Source organism: Toxotes jaculatrix, chromosome 15 (assembly GCF_017976425.1).
Source record: "Toxotes jaculatrix isolate fToxJac2 chromosome 15, fToxJac2.pri, whole genome shotgun sequence".
NCBI lineage: Eukaryota > Metazoa > Chordata > Actinopteri > Toxotidae > Toxotes > Toxotes jaculatrix.
Window position 1 is genome coordinate 4,148,635 of NC_054408.1, and position 24,247 is coordinate 4,172,881.

The window sequence follows — 24,247 nt, forward strand, 5'->3', positions numbered from 1 at the left end:
TGCATAGTTGAATGGTTTTAGACAGCAGATTATCGTTCTTGGCTTATCTAGGTAATCAAAGGCCTGCTGGTGTGTCAACAAACCATCTTGTGAAACTGCTTATCTCACAAACAACGTTGCAAAGTGTGACACTGGGAGGGGAGAGCTGAGATGCGGAAAGAGGCCATGAGAAAGAGAAGTAGCATAGGAAGTGGCTGAGGTCTCACTTAAGCTAAACGGTGATGCTCGCTCAGACACTTCAGCTCTCCCACCAGCGGATGCAGCGCAGCAGACATTTTCTGCTCCGTCTTCCTCTCTAGAGTTCTGGTTGGATAGACGAACAGGCTGGAGGGAGGCCTCGGGTCCAGTCTGCTGAGGAAGATTTCTTCCCGGTAGGTCACCCAAAGATGTCTCTTTTGTGCATGTTATGATCCGGCTCCATGTGCAGCACCTGCAGGCACCGTACACGATAATGGCGTGCCACAAGTTCATATGTGGGTATTCATATGTTTCTGTTTCAGTTCTACACAAAGGTAAATTTAGCCTACCTTTTATTTGAATTCTAGCAAATGTGTAGTATATATGACACTGAGCTGTTGTGTCTCTGCATTACTGCACTTGTTAGCTGAGAAAGAGCTCGAGTGTGGCAAGTGTATGTCCCCATATATGCAAGTGGTGATTTAAGGTGGAAAACTGGTGGTAAGATGAAGTCAAAGTTCACTTAAGAGAAGTAAAACATCAATAAAGAGCTTTTGTTTTTTTGCTCAAATTTCACTCCTACATGTTATCAAAACATCCTCAGAGTCATTCTCACATTTGCAGCCTCCCACATTAATACCCTGGGTATTAACATGGGAGGCAGCAAGTGTCACTATTTTGGAAACACCATCAACTGTTGGTAATTATTTTATCAAAATCTATAAAAAAAAAACACCAAAAAAAAAAACCCAAAACAAAACTATGTATTATGGAAATTGCTTTTACCAGATTACATACTGGTTTTATTAACAATAAACATGGAGACATTTTTTAGAATTCATATTAATTCAACAATAAGTTCATGTACATGTTATGTTTGTTGCACATTATTACCAAATCTTGCTGGAGCTTGCATCATGCATGGAGTACACTTACAACATATTAAACTTTTAAAACAAACAACCACACAGCCTCTGACACGGCTGATATTATCTGATGATAAGCCCACTAAGCTTCTAATCGAAATACAGAGGATGCTTGTAATACTGTTTGTAATGCTTGGCAAACACAGTAATTGAAACCTCACAGCATTGTCACTGACTAATGAAATGTGGCATCATGAGACATTAATGCTGTTTGGTGAAGTAAAGTCACAGTTTTACCGGGAATTTTTCTGAGAAGGTTTGAAGTCAAGTTCACTGATGTTTGTACTGTCTGCCAACAAGTGAAGCCACATCAAACGCACAGAAATGATCACAGTCTGACGCGCTGCGAAAAAGATAATGTCACATCACAAAACCTTAAGACAATTCTGAGCAAACTGCTCAAAGGTGAGTCATCTTACAGGCGATGTGACAGTTTTGCATTTCACATGGAAGGATGAACTTGCCCAAAAGCAAAAGTATGATTGTAGTCAGATGAAGTCTAAATGTTTTCTGTAGAGCTTTTCTTCTGGGGCACAAGCAGCACATTCTATCCTACCAAACAATCTTGTGTAGCCCCAAAATGTATCTGAAAAATATTTCTGTCCACTAAAACTCTTCTTATGTCTATGTGTAGGAAGTCTCACCAGCGAAACAACAGTCCTCAGCCCCAAGAGGCCAATGATATGGGGTGAGGAAATTTTTGTTTGCTTTTTATAAAACTGAACATTTCTTTGCTTTCTGAATTTCAGTGATAACATAAGCTTTGTTTAATGGTTATCAAATTAATTGTTTTAAAAAATTAATAAGAGAAAAATGAATCTGGTTTTGTCAGGTCATTGTAGAATTAAAATCTTTTGCTAATTCCAGCAATCTTCTTCCTTTTTTTTAAATGTTACTTTAACCTGGACTTACTGAGCTTGTCAGGAAACAGTTTCAAGAGAAGAAGTAGTTTGGCTGAAAACAGTTCTTGTCAGGAAGCAGTTTCAAGAGAAGAAGTGGTTTAGCTGAAAACAGGTTCCTCCTTTTCAGGTGACAGGACAGAAAATACGAAACAGATTAGGGACTTAGTCAGCTGGACTAAAGAAGCAGGCAACAAGCTCCATTAATCAGATGCTGCAGATTAGAGATCTTTACACTGAATGCCATGAAAGGAGGTACAGTCTACCAGCTTTGCTGAAGAACAGGAAGTGTTAAGAGGCAGACTCTAAATAAATTGTGGCACATATCTCTGTGGTCACAACGGCAATTCCTTGGTAGAGCAAAATGATATAGTAAAGCACAACCTGTTCTTGCACCATGGTTTGCCCTCTGCAGGGGAAACGGCGATGACAGTGGGCCGGGGAGGCTGAGCCGCAGGCTGTCCCGCCTGGGCAGCAGGCATCAGTCCAGGGATCCACCGAGACCCCCGGCTCAGCCAGAGAGACCTCCTGCTCCAGCTGACGGAGCTGTTCAACAAGGTGTGTGATCATCTGGTACTTCAGTTTAATGTTGCTGCAAATTATTGATCCCATCTCACACAAGAAAGAGGAGAAATCCACACATTGTTGGGGAGATCTGTGTCTAAAGTGTTCCAGACAAACTAAAATAAATAAATGACATACGTGACGTACATGACAGGAGTAGCATATCAGTGTTGAAGTTATATAAGCATCAGGAGACCATCAAACAAACAGTCTTAAAGATTTTAGCTTAGCGCTCCATGTAACTGCAGAAAAGACAGCATCATAACTTTTCTCATCTCTCAATATCTGTTCTCCATCCATGTCTGGTACCATAGCTGGCAGGCCCTCTCCACCAGTCCCTGCCCCACCTGCCCCACCTGTTCCAGCTCCAGCACTGGCTCCTGCTCCTCTCGCCCTGCCCATGGAAACACCACCTAAACGCCCAGACAAAGCAACAAAGCCCAAACTTCCTCCTCGGCCACTGTCCAAAGTGTTCAGTAGCACCGAACACGGAGCGGCTGTGTTGCAGGTGTGTATTTGTGGTTATGGTTATGAGTTTATTTTATGGCACCGGCACAAAAATTTAAGTAAACAACTATTTTTTTCCTCCACAAAGTGAAATAATTTTTTCTGAAAATAAAGGCATTACACTTAAACACATTACACTCACTCTCAGCTGAGCTTGGTCAAATCCTTCTTTCTCTAGCTGTCCTCTCTGCACTGCCGGTGAAAGGAATGTGTCCTCCTGCTTGGTGCATAGTCTATAGCAATTTTACCCACCAAATACCTCACCACAATAAAGAGGCAGTGGGGAGTCTGAGGCCACCAAACCCCCTCAACAGTTTCTCAACATAATTATTAGTGATTTGCTAAAGTTAAAATCCAACATTCCAAGCGACTCATGACAAATATTGTTTTGTTTTGTTTTGTTTTTTCCTCACAGGGCTTTGAAACTTTTCGGGCACATGAGACTCTCTGTGATGTTGTCTTGGTTCCAGGGGACAGCAAGGAAACTTTCCCAGTCCACCGAGTTATCATGGCTTCATCCAGTGACTATTTCAAGGCAATGTTCACGGGTGAGTGGTCGGCTCAAGAGTTCCAGATATGCAACGACTGCATTTCACAATATAGTACAAGATAATGAAGCCAAACAGAACAGCAACAGAAACACATTTCAGCGCACGCCCCAAACTAAAATATCAAGAAGACTAAGTCATGCTCGTGGATCTGTGAGGCTGCACGTTGGTACAATGCTACTTTGAGCTGAATGCAAACACCCTCACAGACACAATTAAGTATCACAGTTGTGGACAAGTTGAAATTCACTATCAAGACAATTATTCTTTACAGGGCGCCACTACTCATGCTTTAACTTTTAGATAAATATTCAGAAATACTATAAGAAAAGAGGTAGTACATATCAGGAGTCAAAAACACTTCTGCATTGTACTTTCTTTCACTTGCATCTTCACAGATCATCAGCATTTGACTACAAAATCAGCCTTAGTGCTTTGATCAACCTCATGCAGTTCATGAATGAGCTGCTAGGCTTTACAGTGTCGGCTGCGTCTTTGTATCTTGCTGACTGTGCACTTTGGCACCACGCCTGCACAAGACAAATCTTCTGAAATTATGCAGAATCATTCTTTCACCTTGTCCTCGTCTCTTTTGTACTAATTTTTTCCCCTTTCTTCAGGAGGCATGAGGGAGCAGGAGATGAGAGAGATCAAGCTGCATGGGGTCACTAAGTTGGGTTTAAAGAACATTATAGACTTCATTTACACATCCAAAGTCAACCTCGATATGAGTAATCTCCAGGACACATTGGAGGCTGCAAACTTCCTGCAGGTCATGCCTGTGCTGAGGTTCTGTAATCAGCTTCTGAGCAGTGAGGTGAGACGTTTTTGTTTCAGTCACACTCTTTGCCAAGTCGTCTGAAGTGTTGTATCAGTTCCTTAATTATATTCAGATACACTAAAGGTCTATTTAAGCTGCCCTTCCCATCCATACTTTCTCAGTGTAAGTCAAAGGCCTGCAAAATCCATCTTTAATCTGTATCGTTCTTTGGTGCAGATCACTATTGATAACTGTGTGGAAGTCGAGCGCATCGCAACAGACTTGCTTCTGGAGGACGTTCAGCTGAATATAGGTGAGGAAACTGATCTAAGAACACAGAAACAAAGAAGTACACTCTTTATTCTATCTGTATAAATACATAGATGGGGTGGAAAGTGAGATTAGCATAGAGTTGTTAAGCTCTTACAGTCCTCAGACCTCCAGTCCATTATCTTCAGCAACTTATTAAAACATAAAGTATATAAGTAAGATCACAGAAATTTACTGTAGCAGGAATCCTTTGGGTTCAAAAACTAAAACAAACTGGGAGATTATTATTGTCATTGTCAATCCTCCTTTGTTCTATCAATCCTAGGTGAGTTTGTGAGCCAGAACCTCTCAGCCTTGGTGGAGTGTGGCCGTTACCTCCAGCTCTCCGAGACCAGTATGGCCAACGCTCTGGCCAGCAACTCGCTGGAAGGTTTCTCTGAACTGGAGCTGTACCACATTGCCAGAGGATGGCTGGACCATGACCCCCCAAAACGTCTCTCATCTGTCTATTACTTAATGCGCCACATCCGCTTCCCACTGATGAGTCCCAGCGAGCTGATTCAGATCTCCCAGGAAGAAGGAGGCGACTCCATGATGCGCTCTGAGACGGCCTGTGTCAACCTCCTGCTGGAGGCCAGCAACTACCAGATGATGCCTTTCATGCAGCCAGCCCTGCAAACTGAGCGGACGCAAATACGCTCCGACTCCACGCATATTCTAGCACTGGGCGGTGTGATGCGGCAGCAGCTGGTGGTGAGCCGGGAGCTGAGGCTCTATGATGAGAAGACTGGCCACTGGAAGGCCCTGAAGCCCATGGAGGTACCACGCTACCAACATGGTGTGGCTCTTCTAGGCGGCTTCCTCTTCATTGTTGGAGGTCAGTGCGTCCAGTGTACACTGTACACACTCTCAGGAAGATATTCAGCTCTTATTTAGGCAGCTTGTGTTCATGTGCCTTTTGTATTTGAGGGCAAACGCTGTTACACCAAAGAGAATTAGACTGAGAATCCAGAAATGCAAATTACAGGAAAAGGAGAAGTTCCCCACACTTGAAAACTAGAACAGCATAATTCAAAGCGAGACCTCATGTGTCACAGGTGGTTTGTGAACCTAAAGACACAAGACAAAAAAAAACAAAACTTCCATTTTGAGTGAGACTACACCCCTTGTTTGTTTGCACAATAGAGTTAAACCACATGGAGCTGAAGTCATGCACAATACTGTACAGTTATGTATAAGTTAAAAGTTATTTGGCACTTTTAACAATATTTTCAAATTAATTTTTTTACCACTCTAACTCTGGTCCTCAGGCCAGAGCACATACGACACCAAGGGTAAGACGGCCATAGACAGTGCCTACCGCTACGACCCCCGCTTCGACAAGTGGCTTCAGATCGCTTCACTCAACGAGAAGAGGACCTTCTTCCACCTCAGCGCTCTGAAGGGGAAACTGTTTGCAGTGGGAGGAAGGAATGCCTCAGGAGAGATCGGTGAGCCGCAGCTCATGCTTGTTCTGCTTCTGCTCTCAGAGCTGCTTTTACTTCTGTATATTAATAAAAAAATTTTACCATGAAGAACTGCACTTTAAATTACTTAAAAGTAGCACATCACATTTTTTTTTGAGGAAATCAATACTAAAAAACAAACTATGATAGGAAGCAGCTACTAAAGGAGTATTTTCATTGGACAAAAAAATAACAAATGTGAATCAGGGTTCATTTAATTGCTTTCGGAAAAACAGACTCATGCTTGAATAAAGTTTAACCCAAATGGTCCTCTGTCTCTCCGACCAGACACGGTGGAGTGCTACGACCTGAAGAAAAATGAGTGGACATTTGTGACCAGTATGATGGAGCCTCACTATGGACATGCTGGAACGGTTCACGGAGACCTCATGTACATCTCAGGTAAAATACCGTTGTTCAACGATGGAGTCCAACAGTCCAGTCCACCACAGAGCACAATGGACCTCTGAAAACATCCCTGAGTCTTGGGTGCATTCATTCACATCTAAACGTGTTTCGATAGAGTCGGAGAAGTTTTGTCTACAGGTGACAAAAGGTTCCACTTTAACAGGATGAATCATCGACAAAGCTTAGTCGATTGACCTATATGAAACCACTTCCTCTTTGGCTGCTCTTAGCCTGATCTCAGGCAGGTTTCTCAGCAGCCTTGGACAGGAAACCACCTCTCAGGAAACCACCTCTCTCACCTCTGAGAACAGAAATGTAAGCTTCACATGTAGGACTGAGAGGCAGGAAACACAAAGACCTGTGGCTGATTCAGGCCACAGTGCTTTACAGCTTACCATAACATTTACCATAACACCTTCTTTTTGCGGACACAACATCCTGTATTTACATCACATGTTCTCTTCATTTCAGTCCACAAGACAGTTTTTGAGTTTGTAACTCAGGCTCAGTAAAACCTAAACAAAACATCGAGTAATAAGTAAACAGTTTTAAGTTGCAGGGAACTTTATAAAAAATTGTGTTGTTATGCCTGACACAACAGCTGCCTACTCACACAGCCAACAGAAAAAAAAAAAAAACCTCAACATGACAGTTCCTGTGTGCATGTTTTTGTTCTCCTCCTGATTGTCGGTCTAGTATCTGTGGAGTTTTACATCTGCCCACTCCTGAGGGCCATGTCTGGTTCTCTGTGGGTTGTTAAATATTTGACTATCGTCATACGAACAGTGAGCTTGTGTGAGTTCCTGTAGTGGAAACAGCTGCCTTCTGGTTTATGTTGTTTTTCTTTTCTTAGTCTGAATGGGGCTGAAAATGCAAAGCAGTAAAACAGATAGCGATGGAGCTCGACAAACACCAGTCTTTTTGCCTGCAGCTTGCTGCAAATGTGCTGGAAGTGAAGTGAAAGAAAAAAAAAACCAAGAGATGGGACACAAAAAGCAACAGACTAGCTGCAGCCCCAAAATTACGAAAGAGGATTAGGGCCACATACAAACTTTAGGAAAAGCTTAGGCTTAACCTATAGTATTCTATTTGATAAAACATCTTTAACACACTGTAATATTTGTTGGATTGTCCTTGGTCACACAGGTGGCATCACACGTGACACCTTCCAGAAGGAGCTTTGGTGCTACGATCCTGCAGCCGACACATGGAGTCGACGTGCCGACATGACCGAGCTCCGTGGCCTGCACTGCATGTGCACCGTAGGGGACAGACTCTATGTCATGGGGGGCAATCACTTCCGAGGCAGCAGCGACTACGACGACGTCCTGGGCTGTGAATACTACAGCCCCGAGGCCGACCAGTGGACGGTGGTGGCGCCCATGCCTCGGGGCCAGAGTGATGTCGGCGTGACTGTGTTTAACGGGCAGATCTATGTGGTGGGGGGTTACTCCTGGAACAGCAGATGCATGGTTGACATTGTGCAGAGGTATGATCCAGAGCGGGATGCGTGGGACAGGGTGTTTAATGTACTGGAGCCTCTGGGGGGGATTCGCGCCTGTACGATGACGGTCCATCTGCCGGAGGGGTCAGTGGATGAGGCTCAGATACAGGAGTGCCTGCTGTTCACAGCCAAGAGTTGAGTGCGCACCACAGTCAAGGGGGAGGAGTTGACAAGACACAAATTTACCTACATGTGGCTTCGAAAAGAGGGCAAACAGGAAACAGTGTGGGTTGCAAACACAAGCTGCAGGTGCAAGCATGGCCAGCAAGCTTCTTCAGTTTGAAAATTCTGCATCTTTCTGTCAAACACTATCTTTAGTGCCATTTTCTGTTCTTGCATTTGCTGTCAGCCGTGCAGCTCCTCTCCTGCTCTGCTGCTCGTGTCCTTTCACTCAGCAGCTACAGTTTCTAAAAGAAAACACTCCTCATTAAGGACACTCTGCATCCTTCATGAAAGGTCAAACCCAATGAATTTCCTAGTTTCATGGGTCAAAGTCAAAAATCAAACAGAAAACTGAGGCAAGCAAGTCAGGATCAATTAGACAGAAGGCAAATTCATCTGCTCTCGGAAATGAAAGGAGAGTGAGTTTATCTTTAAGCTTGATCTTTTCATTGCTCTCTGCTGTTCTCACAAACAGAACAAAAACATGTCAGATCTTTCTTCTATCATGACGCATGAGCTGAGAGGAATAAAACTGAGCTGTGTGTCATAATGAAGGATGAAGGAAATGGTCCTACAGTGTGTAATTTGGAAGTTTCTGGACAATAATGGGGTCCTGTGGCACAGAGTCACAAGATTTGATATGATTTGGATCTTAATTAAGCAAGAAACTAACACAGAAGGCGTCTTCAGGGTCCAACAGAGATGTACAACAGGAGGAAATCACCTCAACGAAGGCTTAAACGATTAAAACAACAGCACCTTTTAATAGACCTCGATCTACAGGCTAATTTTGTTGTATGAATCAGGCACAGATAAAACACTCAGTGGTTCCTTTTGACACTTAAATGTAAGAACAGTGGAAGAAAAGTATTTTTGTAAATATGACATACAGTGCTGGGTAACAAAACAAACAAAACAAAACGAAACGGAACTGAAACAACCTTGTTCCTATTGTACAACTAAAGATATTATATTAAATATGTTCTATATTAAATATTAAGTCCTTTTTGATTAAACCATAAGAACAAGTTTGTTAACACAGAACAAAAACTTGAGTTTTGTTTCCCAGTACTGCATCACACAGGTGCCAAAACATTTTCCTCTTCATTTGCTCTAAAATGCCCAGCTGCTTCCTTATTCCCAATGGTCCTGTTTTCTTCCATTGTACCTTATGTACCAGCAGAAACCAGTACGTATTTTATTAGACACCGATTCATACAATATACAACTTATACTGCAAATCACAGGCTATACTGTAAGGTGTTACCAATATATTTTTTTTCTACCTACTGACACTGTTAATGCTTTCCACAAAGCCTGTAAAGACTGTACTGCGGTTTATTTTCCAATATCCCCATGTGAAGCTGCCTGAACTTTTACGATTAAGAAAGAAAGATGACAACGAGAAGCCTCTGGATTTAAATTGTTGTGCCAAGTTGCTATAACGCAAGCTCGGTCAGTTACTGCCTTGATATATGATTTGTATATTTATGTTGATAACAAGTTTTGTAAAGTGGAAATAAAATGTTGATTATGCTCTTCATGCTACACTTAGAATCACATCATTCACTGTCAGCCAAGGCCAAACTCCCATTGGCCATGAAGACGATGAGAAAACCTGAGCGTCCTTCAGCAGCTACCAGCAAATTAAACACACACACGAACACTCACAGACTCTTTGGTGCATCTGATGTTTGTAAATGACGATGAAACTACCCTTGAAAATTCATCCTTCACCTCCAGATAAGACAACACATATCTGTGACATTGACTGCTGTGCCAGGGACAACAAATACTGAAAAGAAGACAGATATGTCTACAAAACGTAACATTGAAATTACAAAATCAGTTTTATTTTTTGGGAGAAAAGTGCAGTTTAGCAATATTTTTTTTTACTATATGATAGGCTGTGAAACATAATTTAATCTTTACTTTGTTGTGCACTTGATTAAAGTAACAAATCATCAACAGAGTCTCTAAAGAAACTATCTGGTTCAGCATGAAGTTTGTCTTAGACTTCTGCCAAAACAATCGTGTACAGGGGTGTATGGGTTGAAAAAAAAAAAAAAGAAAAAAAACCACACTCCACTCCACAAATGTAATTCTGAATATTCATGTAGATGTGTTATTTTGATTAGAGAGAGTGCCTACAACCTGTGCCTACAAAAGACACAGCACTCAGAGTTTCCACCACACAGACCCAGCATATCATTTACTGAGTGAACCACGGCCAAGTGAAATTCATCACCGCGTGCACAGGAAAAACATATTTGGCCATCTGGCAGACACATGTCACCTTGAAATGTCAAAGCTTGTTTTATTTGGCTGGTCTGGCCTTGTAGTTTCCTCAGGGGTGGAAAGTGTTTAGGTATTTACTTAATGTGCTGGAGCACAGATCTGATTTACTCATCTTTCCCTTTAACAGAAAAAGAGAAAGAGAAACTGCTCATCTGAATCTCTAAACAAAGCAGTAACAGGGTCTCAGTTTGTGGAGTTAAATCACTGCACTTTAAAAGCATAAAAAAAGGGAATCAGCAGTGCTGCATAATGCTGATTTCTGATGAAAGGAAAGAAACAGACTAACTGCTGCAAAAGCAGGAAAGGTGTTCAATTGCAGCCAACTGGAACAAAAAAAAAAAAGGTTTCAAAGCCATTTTCTGTGCTAACCTACGAGATCAGTTCATCATTAGTGGTGGAAGAAAAATTCAGACCCTTTGCTGAAGTAAGGGGTTAGGGTCTTGTGAGGAAAATTGAAAACAAAAGTTCTTAAACTTGGCTGCTTTCAGAGTGTTAACCCTCAGCTCACATCTTATTTGTCACGATGGAGGGGCAAGGACTTGGACCCAAATGCAAAAAATCCCAAAGACAGGCAGAATCAGTGAACTAAAAGTCTTTTAATAAACCAAAATCACTGGAAGAGTCCAGGGCAAGGGAACAAAACACAAACAACCAAGAATCATCCACGTGGGAGAAAAATACTAAGGAACAAAACTAAACAAAAATACAAAAATCCTTACTTGAAACAAAAGAAACCAAGGTAAGTCAATGAGGGGGAAAACGCAAGACACAGGAACATGAACACAAGGACTTGACATGACTCAGACTCAAGCATGGATACAGACATGGAAACAGACGAACCAACAAGAGCTGGGAAACGACGAGACTTAAATACACAAGGCAATGGGCAACAGGTGAAACCAATTAGGGCGGGGCAGACAATCACAAAAGGAGGGAAACAAGACAAAGACAGGAAGTAGAACAAGACAAGATACACAAGGGTAATGACTTCAAAATAAAACAGGAACTATACACTTAACAAACTTAAACTTAACAAGCTAAACAAGAGTTCAAAAGTCCACAATAGAGTTCAAAACATAACAAAAGGGTTGTGAAAACAGCCCCCCTTAGGGTCCAGTCATGACATTATTCTTCTGTGTCTGCTCACCCCCTGAAACACAGTGACACTCATCTAAATCAAATGTTATATCATCCAACATAAACTGTCCTTGACATATAAAAACTTCCCTCCCCCATTTTGTCCCGGCTCACATTCCTTCCCAAACCAGCAAAGCCCATCTCGTTTTTTTTTTTTTCTTTTTTTTTTCACACTGCCTGGGAGCAAATAATTCGTTTTTTTCTAGAAACTCTTCTGGGCTTACAAAAAGTGGAAGGACTGAGAAGGTGCCGTCATTCTCCCACAGACAGAATCGAAAGCATCCACGAACACAAAAGTTGTATTCTTCTGTCCTCATTTGGAGCTTTTTCTTCTGAGAACCCTTTTCTAGAGGTCTCTGAAAGAAAAGCATTGGAAGAGAAGGATTTTTTTTTGTCTTTGTACCATTACAGAATTAGCCTGCGATGTCTCTGAGAGGTGATGTGTGTGTGGTGACCGGAGCCTGTGGATTTCTGGGAAAGACGCTGGTGAGGCTGCTGCTGGAGGAGGAGAAAATGGCTGAGATTCGACTGCTGGACAAACATGTACAGCCCCAACTTTTACAGACTCTGGAGGGTAAAATCTGTCTATTTTCCTCTTTGAAGCCCAGATGATTTTTTTGTGATAAAATGTGAAACATTAAATCTGCAGGAGGTTTGTCTCGTATATTTCATTAAAACAAAACTCATATCAATCTGAATATAAGCGTTTTAAACCTTTTGGTTTTTCCAACTGACAGCATGATACCACTGGGTTTATGTAATTAACATCCCATTGGATAAACTATTAAACACTCCAAGGTCAAATTACATTAACACTGACAACTTCACCACAGTTTTTCGTGGGACAGCAACTGTAGACATATTTAAGGACAAAAGACAAAAGGCCTTATATTAAGTTGTGACATTTTATTCTTGATTTATTTTATGTTAGACTGCAGAGGCGACACAAAGCTGAGCGTTTTTGAAGGGGACATCAGGGACAGTGATTTCGTGAGACAAGCCTGTCGAGGTGCATCAGTCATCTTCCACATCGCATCCATCATTGATGTTAAGGAGTCAGTGGAGTACAGTGAGATGTATGGGGTCAATGTCAAAGGTAAGGCTGTCACTTTAAACCAGCAAAGTCTCTACTGGACAACTTCTGCGATAAGAGAAAAAGAAAAACAGTTTTTCAGCGTAAATGAAATCAGGAGATTTTTTTTGTTTCGCAGGAACGCAGGTTCTTCTGGAGGCATGTATTCAGGAGAACGTGGTGTCCTTCATCTACACCAGCACAATCGAGGTGATGGGACCAAACCCAAAGGGTGAACCCATAATTAACGGCAGCGAGGACACAGTTTATGAATGCAGTCTAAAGTTTTCCTACAGCAAGACCAAAAAGGAGGCTGAGCAGAGAGCCCTGCAGGCCCACGGCGAGGTGCTCCAGAACGGAGGCCGACTGGCCACCTGCGCCCTGAGGCCTATGTACATCTTTGGGGAGGGCTGCCGCTTCCTGCTGGGCCACATGGGCGACGGGATAAAGAACAAAGATGTTCTGTTTCGACTGTCCCGACCAGAGGCCCGCGTGAATCCTGTCTACGTGGGCAACGTGGCCTGGGCTCACCTCCAAGCGGCTCGCAGCCTCAAAGACCCACAAAGAAGAAATGCTGTCGGAGGAAAGTTTTTCTTCATTTCTGACGACACGCCGCCTGTGAGCTACTCAGACTTCAACCATGTGGTGATGTCTCCTCTGGGCTTCACCATTCAAGAGAAACTCCTGCTGCCGCTCGGCCTCCTCTATATAATCTGTTTCTTCCTGGAGGTTCTGTGCACGATGCTCCGGCCTTTCATACGCATCGTCCCCCCAATGAACCGGCAGCTCCTCACCATGCTGAACACGCCGTTTACCTTCTCCTATCAGAGAGCCAAGAGGGACCTGGGGTACAGTCCCAGATACAGCTGGGAGGAAGCACGCAAACGCACCACTGAATGGCTCGCCTCACAGCTGCCGAAAGAGCGGGAACGAATAATCAGTGAAAGGTGGTGAGCACCATGTAAACCCTGTCTCCCAGAAATTACATTTATATGTAACTAATTTGCAGCAGCAAAAACAGAAAAATATAAAATAAGTATGTTTATACATTATCAGTTTATGCACAGGTTTTTAACTTTTAGGTTTGTTAACGCGATGCTTCCACTAGGAGTCGCCAAAGATTCCTGCACGTCAGGGGTTTAAATGTAGATCAGCTGCATTTGCTCTTTGCTTCTTCAGTACTTTCAGTTTTACATATATTTATCTCAAACTCAGGAAAGAGGGTTTACGTTACACATGTATCAGTGTGAACAGCGTGAGGGAAGGACTCAACACTCACTAAAAGATTAAAAACAAAAATTTAGATCTTTGTTCTTTGTTGTTTTGAGCTTTGGTTCCTCACAGTTCAGTATCACCTGTGCTTCCTGTTCTGTGTGGCGGTGAATTTATATGGTGTATGTATACTATTAAAGTTCATGGGAAAAATGAAAAATGTTTCTCGTTGTATGTTTTTATCTATATTTTGTTTGGTAAAACTTTATGATGAGAGAACTAAACACAGTAATGCATCATTCATGATGATTTTATTAATGAATGAATATGAATATCCAGTCACTATGAGTTTATTTTATTAGTTAAAGCTCCATGTATGATCAAATAATGATTATTAACTTCTTAGCAGCTGTTCATATCAAACTAGTGAGGCGAGATGCAAACACGCTGCTTTAGTGCACGTTCTCTTCTTTACCACACTTCTTTCTCCAGTAAAATAAATTGTAGCTCCTTTCAACTTAACTCTACTGCCTCCAAAGAAAAAAAATATCTTGCATAAGCAAACAAGCAAAAGAACAGGGAAACTTCCAGTAGCTGGTAGAGAATCTTTTTTTTTTTTTTTTACTGAGGTCATAAATATAACTAAGCTCTAAATCATCATGTGATTAACGCTGGGACAAACAAATCACTGCCAACTGTAGGAAAGATCCTTGACCCATTTTCCTTGTGAGGGATTACATTTTTGTGTAATTGCAACCTCACAACTAGAGGCAAGATAAACTGCAGCTAACTGAACAACTATTTGAGGATCCACACTTGTAATTAAGAAAGAAAACAGGAGGCAGTGAACTGAATTAACTGCTTGAAGCAGCGGAATAGATTAGAAGCTGCACAGAAGCGCTTTCAGTATGTTTACATAGAGCAATGATTACATAAAAGAGCATTGATTGTGGAACAATTGATCGACTGATGATTGATTTTCCTCAGACACAACAGGGTGTCCTCTCCTCACTTTCTCTGATTCTCTTGCTCTCTCTCTCTCTCTCTTGCGCACACACACACACACACACACACACACACAGTGGGCAGCCAGGCCAGAGTCCAGCATTTTAAACAAACAGCCATTGAACACCAATGAGGTCATGGATTCACCTCCAGGCAAAGGGCTTCAACCACTTGTTGGCCCAGTACAAACCCAGTCTGGGAAAAAAAAAAAAGAAAAAAAAAACCACCCACTGACAAATGTGATGACCGGGTGAATGGACAGGGGAGGGTTTGTTGTGGATTCAGGCTCAAAGTGGAGATTTACAGGAAAGGAAACATAGAAAACTCTGCTGAGACCACTGTTTTTGGACTCCTCTGGACTGTTTTATGTGAATTCCTGTCTTGCTTCATGCCTGTTGTTTGCCAATTAAAGGCTGAGTAGTCGTTCCCAAGCTGCAGCACTGCACAGAGCTGGGATTTTCTTAAGCCAAGAGCTGATCTCCATCCACCAGTCTGCGGCTGACGGGAACAGCTGAGCACCGTTCAGCACCAGCTAAAGCTCCCGGGCAGCTACTCTTCCCATTCTCTCCTCTGTTACTACAGAAATGCCTTGGGAACACAAAACAATCCTCCTTGGGGTTCTGACCGTCTACATCACATCACTGGTGCTGGGTAAGTGGCCTGCTCATGACGGATGTTTTATTCTCCTGCATCACTGTCACGGTATTTTTCATGCCTTAGTTTCAAACACGCACTCAAAGATGCTGGAGTGGAACAGATGGAGATCTGTTATAAAACTCGTGGGGCTTAATAACACTGTGTCAGTGATAAATACGCTGAAATAAAGACCTTGTAGTCTGAAGTAGGTTCTTTTTTTCCTGTAACGAGGATACAACATTTTATTTGCCCTCCAAGTTTGTTTCAGATAAACTTTAACAACAATCAAGTAGCTGTGTTTGTAAAAAGAAATATCAGGGTCATAAATGAGAATACTCGTCAGTCTTTCACTTCCTCCTGACTTCACCGTTTGCCCTGTGACCAATATGTTTTGTATATAACATCCTTAGATCATCATGTCTGTAGGCAGCGTTTTACTGTTGCATCTTGTTTGAGCTGAGCGTCTTTTAAGTACTTTATGGTTTTTACAGTCTGTCAAGTGGTTCCCAAACTAGAGGTCGTGGGCCCAGAGAAGATTATTTGAATCACTGTGAGAAGTTCAGAGGGGGTCTCAGTCTTTGGTGGGACAGCTAACAACTCAGAAACAGAGATTATCATATGTTTTTATGTTAAATTATAATGTTGAAAGTAACTAGAAACTCTAGCTGTCAGAAAAATGTAGTGCTGTCATGTAGAAATCTGACTCTGTGTTTTGAGTAACATTGTGTTGTGCCATCATCATCACTGTGGTGTCAAATACACAACAGATGAGTTTTTACTTATACTTTTCAATGTTTAATCTCATCATGTGAGGAGGGACTTAATAATGCACGAGACAAACGCGCAACATTAAGACTCGGTCACAGTGAAAAGTGTCTTTCTCATCGTGCAGGTGTGGAGGAAAGGCCGAGGGATGCTGAGTGCGCTGACCTCAACAACACCACGTGGCATGGGTACCGGGGGCAGAGAGTCAAACTGCAGGTCCAGTACCTGCTGCTGACGAGGAGGAACGTGGACTGTGCACAAATGTTCAACCAGGAGTCTCTCACCAAGGAGCCCTCCTACTTCAACAGCTCCCACCCGACCAAAGTCATCGTCCACGGATACAGGTGAGGAGAAAAAGAGTCTTAAGGGCCCTGAAAAACTTTTTTTACCCTGTGATCAGAGGGTGATTTTGCTTCCTTCACACCATCTACACCAGATCAGACCAAATATAGATCATAACCCACAATACCAAGACTTGTGAAATCTGGACTAGATTAAAAGAGAGAAGCTATTCACACTTTCAGATCTGTGCACTGCTCTGTCTTTGAAAACCTAGACCTGTCAAATCCAGACCAGAGTAACAGGGAGTCTGTAAAGACTGTGTAAAACACAGTTTCAGGTTTATTCTGTTTGTGAAAAAAAAAACAAAAATACACAAATCCATTGCACAAAGGACCTGTCTGTTCCACAAATTTGTTTTAAACAGTTACAGTTCACTTATCAATCAAGTCTGAGTGGTTTTAACTTTGATTGTTAAATATTCATATATATTATAAATATTAATATTTCTCAGGACCTTTAAAGTTTAAACCATACGTATCCTAAACTCAATCTCCCAATCTAAACTCACAAAAGTGAACTAAGTGAACCATTTTTGGAAATTCCCCCACAAAATGAAAACACTGGTCCGGTTCTCAGTTTTTATTCTCAGTACCCATCACACTCCCCACCCCCACTCCCACAGAGCCTTGGGCAGTAAGCCATCCTGGGTGAAGGAGCTGGCTCAGGCCCTGCTCAGGGTGCAGGATGTGAACGTGCTGGTGGTGGACTGGGTCTATGGCGCCTCCTTCGCCTACAACCTGGTGGTGGAGAATTACAAGGAGGTGGCTGTGCAGATCTCTGTCCTCATCAACCAGCTGCAGGTGAGAGAAACACTACAGAGAGGGTCACAATTTATTTTTATTATCATAGCGATGTACTCGTTTAGTACAGTTGCTTCTGCTCCTGTGAGAGAGATGAGAGATGAGATGCAGAGTCTTAATTTCACAGTAAAACAAAAGACAAACAGAGACACAGCTGAACACACGGTAACACAGCTGGAGGTGACAACAAACATGAATAAGATCGTCACCGTCTTGTCCAACAGAAACATGGGTGCAAGCTGGAGTCCTTCCACTTCATCGGGGTCAGCCTTGGGGCGCACGTCGCTGGTTTTGTGGGGACTCTTTTCGAGGGGAAGATAGGAAGAATCACAGGTGAGTTTGGATCCAGGACCACGTGACATGTGAGAGCGCAGTCTTTTCCAAAGACATATCATTTCTCACAATGTAAAGTTGAAATGGAAACAGTGTATATTTGTCTAATTGCAGATTTTCCTTCTGCTTGTGAAATGTGTGACAACAGAAATCATTTAGATCCTATAATTAAAAGCTTGGTGAGCAGCTCTCAGTCCTGCTCTACAATTTAAAGAATCGTCCGACTTTACTGAATAAACAACGAAACCATGAGGGAGAGCCTCTAAAATTTTGTTGGCAAACGGAAAAATAAAGCTGTGAAAAAGTGAGAACAACAACAGGCCTCCATGGCTCAGAAGTGTCTCACAGAGCCTCTCGCCTGTGGATGTGTGTCAGTGTGTCCTTGGCAGATCTGTGGGGCTCTTCAAAGAACAACGGCACTTTGATGAGAGACACACTGAAGCTGTGTGGAGACTCTCCTCCTCCCCAGAACACACCAGCCAACACAATACACCACTGTTCACTTGTTTATATCTGGTCTTTCTGTCTGAGAGGGGAGACTGGTGTAAGATTAGATGTTTAGTTGAGAGGAGCCGCTGGAAGTTTGTCACAACCAGAGCAAATTCTGGAAATTTTTACAGATCGAATATGGTTTGATTTGACTTTGTAGATTTAGTAGCATATGAAAATGTCTTCTGCACTTTGGATTCCTGTGGTTTCTGTATCTTTTATCTTTTTAATCATTTCTTTCTCTTGCAGCTGCAGCTTTTACTCTCACGAAGCGCTGCAACCTTGACCCCATTAGTTGTGGTCATTCATCAAATAACTGCCTAAGTCACAGAGGCTTTATTTAAGTTTCAACCTGTGAACATGAAACCAAAAGCGAAAACTAGGCCCCAGACATGAAAATGCAGCTTAAGTTCACTCTTTATAGAGAAAAACAATTGCTTTGATTTTGCATTGCACTTCACATCACACCACTGTCTACTTTAAGGCCACAATTTGAGTTTTTCAAAATAGAAATGACAAAATTAAAAGTGAGCTTCGCATAAAGTTCTCAACTGCCAGCAGATCCCTGAAATCCTTTTATTCCCAAAGATCTGTTTCATCTTTCAGACTGAGTTTTCCTTGTCCTTGTCGTCCAGGCCTCGACCCCGCTGGACCCATGTTTAAAGGAGCCGACACCTTTGACCGGTTGGACCCGTCCGACGCCCTGTTTGTCGATGCCATCCACACAGACTCTGACTGTGAGACAGCTTTGACTTGAGGCCTTAAAGCCTTAACATGCTCATTTCTTTTCATTACCACCAGGCTGCGAGAGGGCGAGGCCACACCATGTGCACTGCTGTTGTCTACAACAGAGGCCTTGAAAACCACGTTTTTACTTCATTTACTACTACATTTACTCAAGTACTGTACTGAAGTACAAAACTGAGGTGCTTGTACTTCACGAGTCTCTCTCAAACACAACGTATTTCTAAAATAGACATGAGTCGTTTCCTGCATTTGGCCGTGCTCCATTCCATCAGTCATGTCACCACAGACGATGGTTTTAAAGCCACTGACTCATGGGGATCTGAGGAAATTAAGGAAAGTCCACTGTGCAAATATCCTGAATTGTAGCCGTTGTTCAGCAGAAGCATCGGTCTGTTCAGCTAATGTTAGTTCAGTGCCCTTTGTATTTGCTGAGCGGAGGTATTGTGGTTGGAGAGGAGGGGTGTAATGTAAAATCACTGTTTAAGGGTGTTTACAGTTAAGAACGATAAGAAGTAAAGAGCAGTACTGTGGCGACTAAATGTTGACAAGGTTTTCTTCTGCATCAGATTTTGGCATCTCCATCCCTGTCGGTCACGTGGACTTCTTTCTGAACGGAGGGAAGGACCAGACTGGATGTGCCCGCTCCAGGTTTCCCTCAAGTAAGTTCAGCACTCACAGAAAGCGTGCTGTAGAACGTGCAGCCGTGTTTGCTGTTTTTACATTTGGCTGCTCTGTCCTCTAAAGTATAGCCCAGGCTACTTGCTTTTTCTTCAAGAAGTTATGAATAAAATAGAAATTATACATGAATGGATTTAACCCAATTTGACATCTAGACAGATTTTAAAATAACTATAATTTTGAAAATGATAGTCTTCAGACATCTGGCTCCCTTAGTGTTTCTGTGTGTTGTCAGTTCTTGTCTACTTTCCAGTGTACGGCTATGTGATATGTGACCACATGAGGGCGCTGCACGTCTACATGAGTGCGTTGGACGGCTCCTGCCCATTGAAAGGGATCCCATGCTTCAACTATGATGACTTCCTGAAGGGACACTGTGTGGACTGTGATGTCTTCAAGGGGACATGTCCAACTATAGGTGATAATACACCAATACTACTTTAATTAATCGCTTCAAACATACAATCCTTGTTTTATGCGCTGTAATTAGTTTATTTATTTAGTATTATCTGAAGTGCACTCAGAACATATACACAAGTTGTTCATGTCATCTGTCTTTATACAATAAAAATGACTTAGTTATGTGACACTGGACATTTTGAAAGACCTATTGTCAAACAGGTATTTCTCTTACTGCTTCTGCAACTCCTTCAAATATGACTCCTAATAATACAGTATAGTAAGCAAAACTTTTGGGGTTTATGTTTGTCATCTGTGTGCCAAATATACAGTTGCTGTGTGCTGAGAAAATCCACAGACTGTGAAAATATGTGGGGACCATCTCTGGACTTTTCTGGAAGAGTCTCATCAGGAGCACAAAAATAAAACAAAATAATATTTATTTTTTTAAGCCTGGAGTTCAGGCTAGTGTCAGTAAACACTTTGCTCTCAGCAGCACTGACAGCTGTAACACCAGCAGTAACAGATGTGGCTGTGATTGTAATATTATGGACAGTAGGAGTAATAGTGACAGCACCAGGGACAGACTGAGGGACGGGCAGATTGAGGGACAGACAGGATGACAAAGCATCGGCCCATGAAAGAATTTAAATCTAAACGGCGAAGCCTGTTTCGTTCTCTGTTAAGTCTCAGTATCACCGGCGGATTTAGCGTCAGGCCGCACTCATGCAGCAGCTCTGGTCTCGTCACACGGCAGCTTCTGGCAGCTTCTTATCATCTCAGTCCCTGATACGACAACACAGGCTGATACAGTGACACAGTTAATGTGCGTGCAGCCCTTTTGATTTGTGACGTACATACACTATGACCCTCACTCACTTGTGTGTGTGTGTGTGTGTGTTTCAGGGTTATCAGAAAACAGTGGGATTGCCATATCTCCAATTCCCAAAGAGCAGAAGCTATTCCTTCTCACGACTTCTTCGCCACCTTTTTGCAGTGAGTGTTTGTGTGTTCGTGACAGAGAAACTGTTTTATAAGCACAGAAAAAAAGTGGTTTCTCAGTGTTCAGACTGAGGTTGATGGGTAATGTCATCCGTTTCACAAGTACTTGGTGATAAACCAAAGTTTTGGATGAATTAGAATTTTAACTTTTGGTGTTTTAAAGTGATAATTTTCCAAGACAGCTGATTAAATCCCTCTGTTAATGTTTTTCTGTGTCCTACTTTCATGCCAACAATCAAGAGAATTGTTTTTCTATAAGTTAGATGGTGGTAATGTTGGTAGGTACAGAGTTCATGTTTCCCCAGTGTGTTGTCGCTTCTCTGCTCAGCTCATCACATCCTGCTGGAGCTGAAGGTTTCGCCCCTGGATAAAAGCGCTGAGGTGGAAGTGACGCTGAGGACTGGGAACCTGGGAACAGAGCAGAGGCTCAGGCTGTAGGTGCCACAGTTCTAACGCCACATTTCATTTCATTTTAACTTTTGGGGAAGGATGCAGCAGCCCAGGATGAAAACAAGGTTTTCAACTCTCAGCAAAATTTTGAGTGGCAGTGTTCTCACAGACTCTGAGGAGCCCCAGAGCTAGTGCTGTAGTCTCTTTTTTTTCTTTCTTCTTTTGAGGTCAGTGGGCAGCTTCTATTTTCAGAGCACAGGTACTGTATGTTCTACTGTAAAGGCCGGGCAGGTGCAGGATACTGAGCCAGAAATGCTGAGAGAGAAAAAGTGTCTTTGCACAGTTTCCCTTGAGTTCATCATTATTATGATTTTTTCTTTATTGCAAGATTAAATAAACCAATCTCTGGCTGTCTACTGTCACAGGGGAGGGCAAGGACTAGGACCCAAACGCAAAAACCCTCAAGACAGGCCAAAAGGGAGAACTAAAAGTCTTTTAACTAACCAAAAATCACTGGAAGAGTCCAGGGCCAAGAATCAAAACTCAAATAACCAAAAATACAAAAGTCCTGACTTGAAAACAGGAAACCAATGTAAGTCCATGAGGTGGGGAAAAAATGCAAGGCACAGGTACGGGATCAAACACGGGGAAGACACAGGCTCAGGTACAGACTTGGGTATCGACACAGGCATGAAAACAGGCAGGGAACAGGCATGGGACAAAGACAAACCAAAAAGGACACAGGGAAATAACGAGACTTAAATACACCAGGCAATGGGCAACAGGTGAAACCAATTAGGTCGGGGCAGACAATCACAAAAGGAGGGAAACAAGACAAAGACAGGAAGTAGAACAAAACAAGATACACAAGGGTCATGATTTCAAAATAAAACAGGAACAGTGAACAAAACTTAACAAACTAAACAAGAATCTGAAAAGGTCCAAATGTCCACAAAAGAGATCCAAACAAAACAAAAGGGTTCACAAAACAATGTGTGGATATTTAAATAAAATATATAACAAAGAGATACAAGACACTACAAAAAAAAGTTATGGACAACTGTGAATCTATGATCCACCTTGTTGATTCATAAAGTCGTCTGTTGCAGCTCTTTTCATTCTCAGTAATAAACACAAGAGGCAACAACTGTCCTCTGTGATGAATGCTGATTATGTGAAAGTGTGAACTCATCTTTCTTAGTTATGACAACATTATTTACGTGCACGCTGTGCTGGAAAATGTGTGTGTGTTTCAGTCAGACGTCCACGACAGTGTACAGGACGGTGCTGACTCATCCCGTGGCTCTGTGTGAGATCGAGTCCATCGAGATGAAGAACACCGGCGCTCTGTTCTACAGACAGGGAGAGATCCACTTCCAGTCGGTCTGTCTGTCTGAGTTCCCCGCTCTCAGGTATGGACAGCACTATGTGGACACAACATGCAAACACATAATGTACTGCACAAGCTCCCACACCCCCCTCCTGGTAGAGCTTATCCTTCTGTATACTCTAAGTCAATCCAACAGGTTCCAGGCCTGTTTCTACTGAACTGCCACATAAGGAGATGAAATATACAAGCAGTAGATCAGAAACAGCACATCATTTGAGTTCTTGTCTGCAGTGCTGATATACAGTCGCACAGAAAAAAATTGAAGTGCTACTTAAATACTGCACAGAAATGACAACGATTATTGTGCTACATGTTTGAGGAAATTAAGAAACATGGTTGATTTTACACGATTTGTCCACCACATTTGTCAGATGACTGTTGACTGTTAATAACTGCTGACAGAAAAAAACTGTTTCCTGTCTTATCTTAAAAAAAAAAAAAAGGCTGAAATGCCAAAAATAATAATAATTTTAAAAATAAAGGAAAAAAAAGTAGGGTCTCGACTTTGATCCAGAACCATTTAATCTGAAGTTCTTTTGTCCAAAACTCAGCCAATACTTGTTAGTTGTTTTTTTTTTTTCTCTTTAAAAGTTCAATATTTAAATCAAATTTATAGTGAGTGTGTTTCTGTTTCAGGCGAGAGGAGCCGCTGTGCGTGAACAACATCAATGTCAGACGAGGAGCTCTGTGGTCTCATGACTTTGTGCAGGTGTGTGGCATCTTCTGAAGAAAGCTGAAAAACACCCATGGATTCCAATATCCCGTCCGTTTCATGTTTTAACCACCTTGTTTGATTTTAGTGTTCGGGCTCAATCTTGGTGGCTGGAGCCAAAGAACCATATTTTATTTAGTCAAAATGCAGTCGAGTTAATTTTACAACATCATGTCACAACTGTGAAACAGTGTAAAAAGATTGATTTATATTTTTATTTCTTATCACCAGAGTTTTGTTTTTGGTTTACGTTTGTCTGTTAGGTTATTCCTTTCTGAAAAGTGTTTAAAGAATGAATCCTTTTCCTGTAATCTGGTTTTGCAACCAGGGTCTAACTTCTGAACCTTGTTCCAGGAAACCAGACTCAATAGTATTTTTTAGGGATTTTAGCAATAAACGGAGAAATAACTTCCTCATCAATATTTGGATGTTTATGTTTTCTATAACACAATGGAAAAAAATAAACTGTGAAAAAACAAACAGGAACTGGAAGAATCAGTGTGTTAGGATCTAACGGCACACAAAACACCCTCGATGCTATCAATGTAACACAGTAAATGAATTCCCAAGAAAGTAAATGCCCACAGTTTCATCAGAGTACAAACAGCCA

The 24,247-nt window shown here is 42.0% G+C and overlaps 3 protein-coding genes across 4 annotated transcripts; all 3 read left to right on the forward strand.

The window, feature by feature from the left end:
- The first annotated feature begins 204 nt into the window (after positions 1–204).
- si:rp71-68n21.9 (kelch-like protein 9) lies at positions 205–9,773 on the forward strand. The gene is made up of 11 exons (XM_041057086.1): positions 205–371; positions 1,738–1,791; positions 2,418–2,560; positions 2,881–3,074; positions 3,489–3,621; positions 4,242–4,438; positions 4,619–4,694; positions 4,977–5,528; positions 5,962–6,141; positions 6,445–6,558; positions 7,711–9,773. Exons 2-11 carry the CDS (start codon positions 1,787–1,789, stop codon positions 8,205–8,207), a joined length of 2,091 nt encoding a protein of 696 aa, XP_040913020.1. The 5' UTR covers positions 205–371; positions 1,738–1,786; the 3' UTR covers positions 8,208–9,773.
- Positions 9,774–12,088: 2,315 nt separating this feature from the next.
- Positions 12,089–13,691, forward strand: hsd3b1 (hydroxy-delta-5-steroid dehydrogenase, 3 beta- and steroid delta-isomerase 1). Its single transcript, XM_041057593.1, has 3 exons — positions 12,089–12,239; positions 12,597–12,761; positions 12,877–13,691. The coding sequence occupies exons 1-3, from the start codon at positions 12,089–12,091 to the stop codon at positions 13,689–13,691; spliced, it is 1,131 nt and encodes a 376-aa protein (XP_040913527.1).
- A 1,446-nt stretch (positions 13,692–15,137) lies between these two features.
- pla1a (phospholipase A1 member A) lies at positions 15,138–24,059 on the forward strand. Of its 2 annotated transcripts, none has more exons than XM_041057704.1 (11): positions 15,138–15,605; positions 16,483–16,699; positions 17,320–17,497; positions 17,722–17,830; positions 18,955–19,056; positions 19,633–19,725; positions 19,980–20,162; positions 21,050–21,139; positions 21,474–21,579; positions 22,792–22,947; positions 23,562–24,059. In XM_041057704.1, the coding sequence occupies exons 1-11, from the start codon at positions 15,539–15,541 to the stop codon at positions 23,650–23,652; spliced, it is 1,392 nt and encodes a 463-aa protein (XP_040913638.1). In that variant the 5' UTR covers positions 15,138–15,538; the 3' UTR covers positions 23,653–24,059. The 2 variants fall into 2 exon arrangements, with proteins under 2 accessions (XP_040913638.1, XP_040913639.1); XM_041057705.1 differs by having other exon boundaries at positions 15,139–15,605; positions 19,998–20,162.
- The last annotated feature ends 188 nt before the right edge of the window (positions 24,060–24,247 follow it).

What these genes read in the sequence shown, in the direction of transcription:
- hsd3b1 (XM_041057593.1), top strand. Translation starts at nt 12,089, where the DNA reads ATGTCTCTGAGAGGTGATGTGTGTGTGGTGACCGGAGCCTGTGGATTT. An exon ending in ACTTTTACAGACTCTGGAGG is followed by an intron (nt 12,240 to 12,596) that starts GTAAAATCTGTC and finishes ATTTTATGTTAG; the next exon opens with ACTGCAGAGGCGACACAAAG. An exon ending in GTATGGGGTCAATGTCAAAG is followed by an intron (nt 12,762 to 12,876) that starts GTAAGGCTGTCA and finishes TTTGTTTCGCAG; the next exon opens with GAACGCAGGTTCTTCTGGAG.
- pla1a (XM_041057704.1), top strand. Translation starts at nt 15,539, where the DNA reads ATGCCTTGGGAACACAAAACAATCCTCCTTGGGGTTCTGACCGTCTAC. An exon ending in CATCACATCACTGGTGCTGG is followed by an intron (nt 15,606 to 16,482) that starts GTAAGTGGCCTG and finishes CTCATCGTGCAG; the next exon opens with GTGTGGAGGAAAGGCCGAGG. An exon ending in GTCATCGTCCACGGATACAG is followed by an intron (nt 16,700 to 17,319) that starts GTGAGGAGAAAA and finishes CCACTCCCACAG; the next exon opens with AGCCTTGGGCAGTAAGCCAT.
- si:rp71-68n21.9 (XM_041057086.1), top strand. An exon ending in GGACGTTCAGCTGAATATAG is followed by an intron (nt 4,695 to 4,976) that starts GTGAGGAAACTG and finishes TATCAATCCTAG; the next exon opens with GTGAGTTTGTGAGCCAGAAC. An exon ending in CTTCCTCTTCATTGTTGGAG is followed by an intron (nt 5,529 to 5,961) that starts GTCAGTGCGTCC and finishes TCTGGTCCTCAG; the next exon opens with GCCAGAGCACATACGACACC.